This window comes from Anas acuta, chromosome 10 (genome assembly GCF_963932015.1).
Source record: "Anas acuta chromosome 10, bAnaAcu1.1, whole genome shotgun sequence".
Classification (NCBI taxonomy): Eukaryota; Metazoa; Chordata; class Aves; order Anseriformes; family Anatidae; genus Anas; species Anas acuta.
The window spans coordinates 14,115,497-14,129,083 of record NC_088988.1 but is presented as its reverse complement, the minus strand read 5'-3'; the positions used below and the strand labels follow the sequence as shown (position 1 = coordinate 14,129,083).

Sequence of the window (13,587 nt, the reverse complement as noted above, 5' to 3'; positions counted from 1 at the left end):
AACTGTGTGGCCTTACTGACTGAAGAGCAGTACCTTGGGCAAAATATTCAGATAGTCTGACAAGTAAGGAGAAGCTAACAGCTATTTACAGGAATTGCTTCCATTGTTTAAAGGATAAGAGTAATAAAAATAAAGGTCTTACTTACTAGCACTACCAGGCCTACCATGTTCAGTAGAGATGCTGTCTAGAGGTATAAGCACTCTTCATGTGACTGCATTAAGTAAAGCAGGTTGAGAAAACTGACAGAGGAATGTGCTAAGCCAACACAAATTCTAAATGAAATTTATGCAGCATCAAGTTCACAATTATACAAGTAGGTAGACATCCAAAAATATTAACCATTACCTTTATGGCTCTGGCTACAAATTGAAAACTAATTAAATATACAAGATAAGTGATACTGTTTCTAATAGGCACTCTGACAATTTATAAATAGTTATTGTCAACGTATGTAGTAGTTGTGAATGAAACTGGGTATTTAAAGTTAGTGCTATTAAAAGAAAACTGAAAGTCACTTCCTGGTTGAGTGAACTGTAACTTCTTGGTTTAGTCCAGTCAGTAGTTATGTCTGTCTTCTTCTCTGACACAGACAGTTTTATCTCTGACCTGGAATACCAGCCATCAGGTTCAACAGAGAAATGGACTCAACATTCAGCACTCATGTCCAACTCCTATGTGGAAAATCTAGAGGGTGAGTCTGCTTACGGAAATGCTTCAATGTTTAAAATTGGAGCACAAAGGAGAGGGGAAGGTATTTTAATAGTCCTAACATATGTAAGTGAAAAGCACTATATAGTACTTAAGTATTGCTATAATTGGACACCTGTGTATTCTGAAATAGTTGGAAACTTCAGAAGTTGTGAACCAGGTGTACACTCACTAAGTAAAAGCCTCCACCTGAAGTATATATAGCTGCCACAGAACTTCCTGAGTGCTGTAGAATCTAGTTCAATAACAGAAGAGGATATGAAAATCTTAACCCAAATACAGCCAAGGTTGTAGAGTGGCCAGATCAGTTAATTCTGAGAAACTTAGAATGTTTCTCCTTTTTTTAAAAAAGATACAGCGATGTCAATCTAAATAGATGGAACACAGTGGCATGCACTACCAATCTAAGTGTCAGAAATTTGGGTTTCATAAAAGGAGTTCTAGTTTAATGCGTACTATGCAATTGGGAAAGTTCATCTGGATTTGCTTTAAGGTGCTTTCAGCTTCTTTGTCTCACATATAAACAAGGTAATTATGCACCCTGACTCTTCTAAATAGTAATGTTAGAAATTGACAAGTGGTATATTGGACGTGTTTGTATTTAGAGTCATTTTTCTTAAGTTTTTCACTTTACTACAAACATGCCTAAAATGCCGAAGAACTGCCCTGTCCCTTTACATATATATTCGATATATATAAATAGATGGACACACAGTCATGTACATACACCCATATATATGTAACATGTTTTACTTTCCCCGTAGATTTTTAAAGGGGAATACCTGTAACCGTACATTCAATGTAGGGTTGTTACCACTAAAGTAACCTAGATCTGTTATAGCCTTAATAAAGCTCTCACACGATTAGTGTGTAGACTTACCTTAGATTTGCTCACATAACTAATTTAAAATAAATCACAGCATTGGTCTTTTACCATCTTTCAAAAACTCACTTAGTCCTGCTTTACTTAAATCATCAGAATGTGATCAGTAAGGTAAGTAGCTACACTTCAGAATGGCAAAACTTGCAAAAGGACTCCCTACAGTGAATTGACATTTAAACATTTTGAAACAGCAAACTGATTAGTAAAATACCAGCTCTGGCTTAGATTATTTCTGTGTTCTAGACTACTCCCTGTGCAATTCTGGATCTAGTAGGTACAAAACGATTGTTGAAGAAAAATTCTTGAATGATGGACTCAATGGAGTAATAAAAAAAATAAAGTAGCATGCATCAGTCTTGTCAAGTAAACGGTGAGACAGAGGTTGACAAAACCCAAACATAGAATTACAAGATGTATGCTTCTGAAAGGGCACACAAACTTAAAACCAGACCCATAGAGGAACACGCTTATTCATGAATACTAGCATCTGAGAAACACAATTGGGAAACGTGACATTTTTTTAATTAAAGTAATAGGTATTTCATCTAAGAAAGCAAGTCAGTGGGATGCTAATCCTGTAATGTAAACTAATATTTACACAGGAAAGCCAGAAGAATGGTTCTGTATCTTAAAGAATGCTTAGTGTCAAATCAGACAAAAGAACTGTATCACTCACTAGGATGGACGCCAGGCTTAAATTAAGAGTATAGCTTCTGAATTACTCCACTGAACAGCACAGCAACCATAACTGTAGTGTGCTTCAGGAGATCAGACAATGTGCAAAGGCAGGAAACACACGAACGGAATACTTGAGTCATCCTTTATAGAATGGGTAAGTGTGATGAGTGCTTCATGGAGCACTAAGTCATGAGAGGAACCCACAAGGGGAAACATCTCTTTATTTGGTCCCAAGTAGCGTACAGGAACTAGTTAAAAAAAATATATTTCTTCATTTTGTCACAGTCTCAGCATTGCAGGCTGCAACAAACTTCAGTAATCCTTTGAAAGGGGAACTACAGGAAAACAGTAAAACTTGAGAAAAAAATAGATGGTCAAAAGGGTAAAATAGTTGCAAGTGGTCTGCAAACTACTTGCAAAGGTTCAGATTAAGTATACAATTACCAGTTAGAGAGTCCAGAAGCTGTTTCCAAATACCAAAGAGAAAAGAACATGAAAATTATTAGGTTAAGCTTGAAACCTGACCAACAGATGATAAATCAGGAATTCAGTTTAAAGTCGATAACCATCAACGACCTTAGAAAATATTTTGTGTTGATGTTCACAACCAAGGAACTCGAGATTATTATGCCAAAGTCCTTTGAAAGAGGAACTTAATGCAGGATCAGTCTCAAGTTGAAGTATCAGAACAAGGGTTTCACAACAAATAGATAAAACAGACAGTGAATTCACTGCAACCAGATGAAAAGCCATACAACAGTTCTGGAAGAGTAAGCACCAGTTGAACTATTAACCACAACGTATAACCTCTCACAACCCGATTTGGAGCCAGAGGACTGGAAGCTGATAAATGTCACACTACTACTGCTGAGCTATTCAGAATAGTGAAAAACAAGAACTGGCTGAAAATATCTACAGGAAAACCTCATGATTAAAGAAAATCAATGTTACTTAAAGGAGTGGAAATCATGGTAAGGGAAGGAGGAAAAAGAAAAAAACACTGCCCTATTTCCATACACACAGTGATAAGCTCTCTGGACTATTCTTATTTAAAGCAGTCTTAAATTTAAAATGGACAATTCTATGAAAATTAAGTTGTTTTAAAGGGGTGAATAAATGCCAGGAATGAGTATGAAACCAGCAGAGAACAAATACAACTGCATAGATAGGGTATATGCCCACATTTCAATTATGGTCCCCTTCTCTCCTCCCTGAGCCCACAAAAAAAATTAGGTGCTGTTTTGGTTAAGGTCAACCAGCAAGCTTAAAGATTTGGAACAGAAGTTCCATTGAATCAGCTAGCTCTCTCCAGCCAGGAGAGATGAATGGGAAATTCATTCCAGGAAAATTAATGTTGGGAAGATGTTAAAAATGAATGGGTAGCTTGGAAAAACTAACAAGAAAAAAAAAAAAAAAAAACCATCCTGAGAAAGCTGATTAAAAAAGTGATTAAAAAAGTGTTCAGCAAGTGAAATAACGGACTGATATAAATAAAAACCACTGATACGGCTACATGTAGTTAACCTTTGGAACTTACTGCCTCACAGTGTTGCGGATGCCAGAATTTTGCACAGACCCAAAAGACCCCCGTGAGAAAAATACAGATTGGACTGTTCAGCACAAAAGATAATGTCTTAGGAATTCCCTTGGCCAAGCACATTTTGAAGCCTGGTAGAAGCATCATGATGTTTTTTCCCTACTTTTCTCTCTGTCTCTGCTATTGCCCATTACATATCTAGTTTGTGATTTGAACTGGTTTCCTGATAGTTCTCCTTAGAGGTTTTCAGGCAGTATTTTGACCTATGAAAACCTAAAATGCTTGGCAACTACTTATTACAGAGACCTGTAGAAAGGACTGATAGTAGATTACCATACTGATTATAGATTACCAGCTTCCTGCAAGGTAAAGGAGGTCACTTCATTATTACCAGAGTGGCCTTTAGGGTTCAGGAATTAATGACTTATGTTTTTCTGTGTTCCTGTACAAAATACGTGTCTCTTAGCCTTCACAGAAACTGGGGGAATGAGGTATAGACCAAATTAGGAGGATGCTAGTTCTGGATTGACATTTCATTTAAAAAGAGAACACCTTCACTTCTGAATTTAGAACTTCAAACACCTATCTCCGAGTTTACGCTACATCTAATTGTGCTTTTATTCCACTATGAAATATGTAGTAAGATGGTAGAAGTATACAAGATGACTCGCAAATTATGGCTAAGTCTCACACTGAAAAGGTGACGTTGCAGAATTGATGAAAGAAATAAAACAGGAGGAAAAAACAGACCATACAAATACACAAAAGCATCAGTTCCTTTTTAGAACTTGCTACTGCAAGCTGTTTTTTGTTGTTGTCATTATTTATTTATTAAAAAAACACAACCTATTTTTAGACATCTCCAGCTCTTATGATGTTGTGATGTTTCATAACACAAGAACCCCGTTCTGTTCAAAACAGCTAATGCAGATAACTCTTTATAGGTGAGAATTTCTCACAGGAAGTTGCTCCATACGGGACACAGGACACATCTCCATTGGAACAGCTGACAAGATTACAACTCATAGCTGTGTGTGTCACTCACTGCACAAATGGCTGAGCTGTTCAACCCAATTCTAATTTATTTTAAAACTCTGGATTGCAAATTGCAACAGTTTAAGGAATCTTCATGAACAGTCTGGCTGTTCATGCTGCTAGCAGCTGGAGCAATAGCTTTATCAGCTGTCCCAGCGTAAGTCTTTAGGGAGCAAGAGGCGAAGTCCTCTGACTAAAAGTCAAGGGGGAGGCAAGCAGGGAGCAGGGAAAGAGCCTCTAAAGAGTTGTGGTCCGGTTTTTATATCAAGCTCAGTGGCTCAGCTGTCGTTCATGTGTGTAGTCAGCAGGGACTTAAAAAAGCAAACAGAACACTGTGAAATCAAAACAGCGGGAACAAACCAGGAAAACAGAATGTGTGGTTGCTCTTATTTTACAAGCTTGATAGCAAACCCCAAAGTCAGAGCTGGTTATCTTCTACTCTGTTCCACTGGTACAGGTGTTAGTATGCTGCTTATTTTTTTTTGAAAGGTTATAGGGGCTGAGCCTCCAGATGACTTTCAAACTTTGTGGTTGGAGCACAGGGAGACGGAAGCAGGGAACCTTTGCAATACAACATTACAATCTTACCAGTATTTACAGGTCCAATCTAATCTGTCTGTAGCAGAAGGTTTTTTCTCACCATGCTAAATTCGGTTCTGCACCACCTATTTTTAAGTATGGGTATAAATTTGCCAGCCAGTTTAAACTATGTATAGACATCGAGAAAGAAAAGGATAAAATTATTGCAAATAAAGTAACAGCTGAAATTCTGAAATATGGGATAACTGCCAAAGAAGTGAATGAAATAGACCCTGGAGAGTTATTAAAATAATTTCCATTTAACAGCTTGATTTAAAATACCTGTTTTGCATTTTGATCCTCGCCATATTTGACAATCAAGCTTTCAGAATGCAGTTATTGCTTTTGTAGTGGAAGGACTTGCCATGTTTCTACACAGATTGTAGTGTGTGCCACTGCTCTCATTTTTGATCTGATCTAGTCATTATTAAAAGATAAGCAACCTAAACTGTTAGCACATTAAGCATCAGATAACACTTTTGATGTTACCCATGCAATTGGCATTGATCAACAAGTTTAGGTCATCAGTACATACTGAGTACTAAACATTGGTTAGATCTCTAATTATTTGTATGTAAAATCTCTCTGATTCTTTTGGAAGTAGGGGTCTGGGGTGTGGGATTAGTATTCAAATCACCTGGCATGAACATACCAACAGGCAAGAGTTTTAGTATGGAAATTCAAAAAAAAAAAAAAAAAAAAAAGAAAAAAGTAAGTTGAAAGAGTCAAGTCACCTCAAAAAGGGAGCAGAACTATAAGCTACACTACAGGAATGAACCTGGCAGACTGTAGAACCTTAACAGCATACCCAAGATCAGGATTGCTCAATCCTGAGCAGGCTTCGCAACCTTCCCCAATAAACTTATGTTGAAGGAAGAAAGGAAGTTTTATAAAAAAATACGTGCATGTATTTAAAAAGAATATATCTTGTTTTCCCAGTTTCTGTTTGCTGATTGAATAGCTTTTACAGTTAAGTAAAAGGTATATGAAATCTTTCTAGCCATATTTCAAGAACAGTATGACCCCTACAGCCCGTAGTTGAAAATAGAAAAGGTGGGATAAAGCATTTTGCCACAACTATAGAAAAGAAGTTTTCTCTCTGTTATAGAGCACTGTCAGTGCATCCCAAGCTCTGGCCAGTCTCAGGCTGTTGAACTAGACTTCCTCTCCCAATTTGTCATGTAAGAACTAGCCAACATTATAGAAAACCTGTGCTTATGTTCCTGAATTAAGTCTTCAGTTTTAATCACAGAGCAGTAAATGTTCTGTGGTAATATTGACCCTGTATGGAGGAAGATCATGTATTCAAATTCTAACTTGTGGATTTCTAATTTAGTCTTTAATATTAATTTTCTCAATCACAATTGAATACAAAGGGGAAAAGCACCATGTGATTTTTACGTTCAGTCTCATATATTTCTCTGCAGTCTCTTACTCATCTTAACAATTACACAATTTATATTTTAAACTTTCTTAATTTCTACCATCGCACTGTCAGAAAGACAAGTTAATTATGATAATGCTGGTAAACGTAGGCCGTCCTTCATAGAAAGCCAAATGCTTCCCAGTTTCGATATATCCAGGCATCTCATTAACTGCTGCCTTAAAGCTGGGTGGTACATCTCTTCCTGAGCTACTCCAAAGGGCTTTGAGGCTGCCTGAGATTCAACATGACTTCTTTGCAGTGGTAGGGTTTTCCTACACTGGATCAGGGCTCCCCAGGCCTCCCTTAGAGGCACATTATCACAGGACTTGTGGAACAGCCTTGTCCCCACGTCTCCAAGCTAGCAGCCAGGCTGCCGTGCTGTGGGTTAGCACACTTTGATCTTGGCTGCTGACTTCTGCAGTCTGCACTTTCTTTGAAACATTTCTACCATCATCTGTACATAACATAAAGCAACCTATAGATGTCTGGAGTGTGCTTCCCCTGGCCATTTGTTGCCTGCAGATAAATCTCTGTTGGTCACAGGCTAAAAATGTTGCCAAAAAAAGGTTCTGTAACACCAAAATACCAAGTGTGAAAGAGATACCACACTGAGATTAAAAACAAAACAAATACTACAAACTAACCTGTAACTTCAATACTCTACCTAATGAATTATGCAGAACCTTGGCAAATAAAACACCACATGACCAGCTATTGTTTTCATGATACAATGGGATTTAAGGAAAGCATAATGCCACGTGGGGACGTGCTATTCACTTAGTAAACACCACTGCATGTGGGAACTACAAAATGTTGAACAGTATAGACCAGTTTGATGTGCTGCTGCCTACTACAGATAGATATATCTAAAATCTATCAAAACGTAAAGAAAGTAAGAGTCTAATACTTTCAAAGCAAAAACTGGATTTAGCTATGTTGCTTTTTATTGTACCACTCAAAGTTTTAATGGTACTGAATAGCTGCAGTACTGGATTTGCACAAAGCAATCTGTTCAGCAGCATGCAGCAGATAATTGTTAGGGGTCCCACAGAGCAAGCCAGTCAGTATCCTGACAGAAACTGAGGGAGCACAGTACTTAAGCAAAAATCTGAATTTTGTTTAGAAGAAAAAAAAAAAGTATATTGTTTTTTAACAACTGTTTACTTATGCATTATTTTGATTAAATAAAAAAATGTTTGGAAAAGCATCCTACCTGCAGTCACACAATTTTCAGTGGCATAGTGCCAGTTTAAGTTCTTTGAACTAAATTTTTTTTAAGCTTAGCAAATTGCAGTCTTGCAATGCTCAAGGGAATTTGTTAGTACATAGGTCATCTGGACTATTTTAACCTTTGGGCTACCATAGTGTGTATTTTTAAACACTTGCACTCATGCAAGAGAATACCATTGTCATTGATCGACTGTTAGATAACAGACACCTCCTCCGTGATTACATACGGGTACATGACATAAGGTGTTCTTCAAGCTTTCCCACATAAAGCACGCAGACAGAGCCTGTCTACAAGAGCCAGATTTCGTACACATTCCACATACAGCAGAGCATTCACAGTATCTTAAGCTTTTTAATAAAAGCAATTTACTAGCAGAAGAACAGTCTTAGTTACACGAGGAGTGGTCCTTATTCAACAAAAGGATCCCATTCTGTGCATGCTTATAGAACATCCAAACAAATTCACAACAGGGGCTTTTCTTTCACTACTGTCATTTGGCATATTCAAAGTTTTGATGAATAAGAGATATTCCACACGTACTGTGACACACACACACACAGAATTGATCTGCATATTAGTCGATCTTAATTCTTGACTGTAGAAAAGCTGACTGATGACTGAGGAAGATTTTGTTACTGAAGTGTTAGAAACATAAGAATAAAGAATAAGACTGAGTAAGATTAAGAAGACTGGCCAATTAAATAGGTATGTAGTATTTAAAAACAAAACAAAACACATTCTGTTAACCCAAATCCAAGTTCTGAGGAAGTTCTGTAAGTAGCTAGAGAAAGCCTGGAATTATTTATTTTGCCTGTAACACTTCTGATCTCAGACTTCTGTGGGGAAATTTGTACTGAACTGACCTATGCTGTGGCTGATGGTGATCTTGTTTTGATGAATATGCATTTGCTTATTTTCTTCAGGAGTTTTAGAGATTTTCAGACATTCATGGTAAGTACAGGGTGTAATAAGACAAGCTAAGGCTTTTGCTTCTTGTTTAACTCTTACTAAAGTTTCCTCATTCATCCTCTGCTACTGAACTGCACCAAGGCTTAGCACTGCAATATTTCGATTTAAAAGAGATGGATTGATGAGTTCAGCATTTTGGAAAGTATAAAAACAGCCACTTCTCTTTTCTTTTTTTTGTAGTAAATGAGATCATAGGAAGAGATATGTCACAGATCTCAGTGTCACATGGAACAACAGTGGCCACCCAGTCTCCACGTACATGCCCTGGATCTCTGGAGACGAGAATATCTGACGGAATCCAGTAACAGATAAGCTTACAACTCAGCATCCATGAAAACTTCACGGTCTCTCTGAATACTTCTTCATCCTCTTCCTCTTTAGACTTACTGTGCTTCCAACTCTGTGGCCTTTATGAACTGGAACAGTGGATCCTTGCAAAGCCCTGTTAGTGGGTTACGTTTTTGATGTAGAGACAGAGCATTTATAGTTCCTCAGTTGCTGTAAAGAGACTTCTTAAAATGGACATGTGGAATCTACACCAGATACTTAAACTGTTTTAAAGTTACAAACAAGCTTTGCTTTTTGCATTTAAATAGAATACTTTTATATTGTAAGTGCTTCAAATGTGTGGAGATGTTAGTTTGCTCTTATAATATTCACAGTACTGAATGTGGAAAAAGATTTAATACACATCTTCAGTGTGCTGCTTTCCCTTAGAGATAGTATAGTTTGTAACTGATGATTTGTTAACACCTTTTGGTCATTTTGGAAAGCCTTTAAGCTTATATTGTTTAATTTTATTATTATTATTTTTTAATATGATCTTCCAGTGGCAGATCATACCTGTCATCTGAAGCCAATGCCATGGAAGCCATTGTGTATACAAATACTGTAGTGTTTTCTTTCTTAGATTCATAGGAAGCAAAGCCAAATATAGATCTGCACTTGTTTATAAACTGAAAATGTTACTTGATAGGCTGCAAAAAGACCATTCCATCATGAAAGTGTTGGGATAGAAATGACATTCCAAAAATTTAACTTTTATAACTTTGTGGATAATCTTCCTGTTCTTTATTAGCACAGGCTCCTTCTTGAAATAGCTTTTTCTTAGAAAGTTACATTTGTAATCAAATTTGAGAAGTAGGGTTTTAGATTAAAAAACAGCAACATCAAAGCCATGTTAGATACAGGAGAAATTTTAGTATTTGCTGAGGATCCAGGTGTTCCTATTAACCCTGCAGAATATGGTTTTGAAGTCACCAATTCAGTGGCATTCAAGTTTTCCATGCAATAAATCATTTGATCACATCTGTATCTTTTATGTGCTGTATGCCTGACCATGCCACTTTGAAGTCCAAAAGGAGATGACAATTACAGTTCCTTAAATGTAAACTGTTTATAAACTTCAAACTGCTAAAAAGCAATTTCCTGTGAATTAGCGATTAAGTAGTATAATTTGCCCACATTTAATTGTAAATGTGTAAAGCAGAAGCTACCAAAGAAATGCAGAAGATTCATGGCAGCAGTAAACTGCTGTGCTCAAAGGATGCATTTCCCTTGCCCACATAACCTGATACATCTGAAGCAATCTGTTTACATGGTTATTAAAAGTCTCAGGCCTCTATGATTAGAAACCTAGGAGAGGATCTGAAACTGCCTGCTTAGGTCACAAGTGTTTCCCTCCCCCACAAGAAATGGTAGTTTACATAGCTTTCTGATACGGAAAATACAGGGTACAACAATCACAGCCAAATAAGATGAGAAGCATCTGAGGTTCAGCATATTTGAGATGTTAGTTTTAGTTCCTTATTTGGGTAAGCCATGAAAAGAGAATACACTCAAAAATTTTGAAATACTGAAAATGTAGTTGCACTGAAGCGTTCAGACAATTGTGGACATGTTAACAGCTAAACACACATGGAGGATGTGCCTGTATCCTGTAGGAAAATATTCTAGGCTCTTAAAGTTACAGTAAAATGTAAGTCTTCAAGTGGACTTCATTACTGAATTATAATACCTCTAAGAGTAAATTCGGATTCCTGATGTTGCGTTTTGGCAGACAATCACAGGGGAAGACTTTACATATAGCCTTTTGCAGACAAACTGGTACTCCTAAATTTAAGTCAGCACCCCAGTTCTAGCATTACAGTAGTTACACAACTGCATCTTTGTAATAGCTGAATCATGTACTTTTTCAAAGTCCATACATTAAGCAGGTGAAATTAAACTCTTTATCAATTGCTTCCTTTTAAGAGTGCAGCCTAAAGCTACTATCTCAACACTCCGTAGTTATTTCAAACAATGCAAGGACACTGTGTATGTGCTGGGAATCTAAGCATCCTTTTTGTGAATGTATTGTTCAATGGTGCAAATCTTTAGATTTGAAGTAAAAGATTGGCAGGGCTGTAATCTGAAAAGTGTGATATTACAACTGTCCCTCAGCGATGGTGCTTTACTCTGTCCTCTACTCATTTACTTTAAAAATCCTAGAAAAGGGTTGACATGCTCAGAAATGCATCTAGTCATGTTTTCAACATTGAAAAAAAAAAAAAAACAAAAAAACAACACTGTAAGCTATGTAATTGTCTTCAGATAGCGTGCTGGTGGCAAGGCATGTTCCAGTTTTCATCCATTTATTGGGTCTTTTGCATTAAGCATCATTTGTAGGAAAATTCTAACTTAAAAGCTTTTCATACTGTATGGGATTTATGCTCCTTTATCCTACTGGTACAGACTCTCCTTGCAAGTTCTCCAAGTAAGTAGCTGGAATTCATACTGTACCTAAAATATAGGAGCCCAAACAATCCAGAGTTGCTATGCACTAAATTTTCTGATGCCTTTAAATACCTTGATGCCTGTAGACATAGAGATGCTTTCCTATTTAAAAATGAAATTAAAAAAAAATATATATAGCTTTGGATACTAAAGCAGTTTTGTATTTGCCTTGTAAAAGCTTCAATACAAGGGTCTTAATTTTATTTTAGCTTGTGTGATAACGTAGGTAAAGACTGTTAATCTTGTATAATTTTAGTGATATAAAAAGCACACAATCTCTATTGGACTATGCAAAATTAATTAAACAGCAGAACCCGGCAACTGTTGATATTTTGTTGGCATCCACTTTCTGGCCCTTAAGTCCTTTCTTCTTCCTGAGACCTCTTCCAAAACTTGTACTGATTTAGATTGTCCTGAAGGAAAGCCTTAATGATGAGGTAGCTTTTCTATAAGGAAGGTCAGAAAAGATCAACGTTGAAAACTAAAGCTTATGGGACAATAAATTAATCTGGGAGGGAGGGAGGGAGTTTTATTTCTGAAATTAACATAAACTAGCAATCTCAATTTGTGTAGAGAAACTTTCATGTTGTCAGTGGAACTGCCATCCTTTTTAACCAAAGAATGAAAAGAACATGACTGTTTTGTTCTGATACAAAGCTTTGAAACTCTATTTTTGATACTCAGAATGGATGTCATTCCTTGAGGTTCGGAAATCATTCAAATTGAAGTTTTATATTTAAAAATATGGGACAATAAAGATTAAGTTCTAGATGTTTACAGAGCCTTGTATTGTAATTTCATGTACATTTTGTATTTTAAACATTTTTGTAAGTTATGATTGCAGTGCTACTTGCAGAAATAAAAGGGAAGAACTTGCATTTAGGCTCTTAAATCATAGTGTTGAAATAAATAAAAAGAACGCAAACGCGTTGTCATTTATTTAAAATGCATCTCTGACTGCAGGGTGGGAAGAAAATCCCTAGCTGTGATGCAGCCGTGACAGCTGCACTCCATCATGACATATAACATGAGGGACATTTAATATTCCTCCTTAGAAGAGTGGTGGGTTTGAACCAACATGGTAAGCGTGTGGGGCTCAGCTTAGCCCCAGGAACAGTGAGCCCGTACATAGTGGGTGGGCAATGGGCAGCTCTGACAGTTTCATTTTGCACAATAACTGGTGATTTCCTGCTTGCAAAGCTGATTGTTTCAGTTAGGCTATTACAGGATTATTTTCAGAAATTATTCCAGAAAGTATTCAGGAACAGCATTATAAACAGTAATCTCCATCCCTGAAGGAATATTAGCACAGGTGAGTTAAGCTGTTTCAAAAACAGATTTAAAATTCCTACAGTCTGAATTATTTTTTTTAACCCAAGGTCGGCTAATCAAGCGGTACAGAGGGAAACACCCTTGGCAACAGCAGAATCAGGCCCTAAAAATTACATCCCATCTCAGCGGAACTAGTGCTACTGAAAAGATTTGTCTCCATTTCAGTTTGGCCACAGGGTCTTTTATTCATCTGTGGAATCCCACTTGCATACCTAGGTGTACTGAGGCATGCAAGCGTTCCAGTTCCTATGGTGAAGCAAAGGTCTGGCCTTTGCCTAGCAATGCACACCTGCCCCAGAGTGAAACAGAGCGGAGATCACCGTGATCTCCTGCTCACATTGCAGTGAGAACAGAGACCAATTTAGGATTAGCCTCTTATTTACAGCGCTTGTCCTGAGAGATTACCTTCACCGATGGTTTTTAATCTATAAAT

The 13,587-nt window shown here is 37.1% G+C and overlaps 1 protein-coding gene across 2 annotated transcripts in view; it reads left to right on the top strand.

Moving 5' to 3' along the window:
* NFATC3 (nuclear factor of activated T cells 3) overlaps positions 1 to 12,700 on the top strand; it is a 66,189-nt gene extending 53,489 nt beyond the window's left edge. Inside the window, exons 10-11 of one of the 2 annotated variants that reach the window (XM_068693606.1) lie at positions 591 to 692; positions 9,228 to 12,700. In XM_068693606.1, coding sequence (XP_068549707.1) covers positions 591 to 692; positions 9,228 to 9,352 — 227 coding nt within the window. In that variant the 3' untranslated portion in view covers positions 9,353 to 12,700. The remainder of the gene's footprint in view (positions 1 to 590; positions 693 to 9,227) is intronic. The other variant, XM_068693607.1, reaches the window with a different exon arrangement.
* Positions 12,701 to 13,587: the final 887 nt, after the last annotated feature.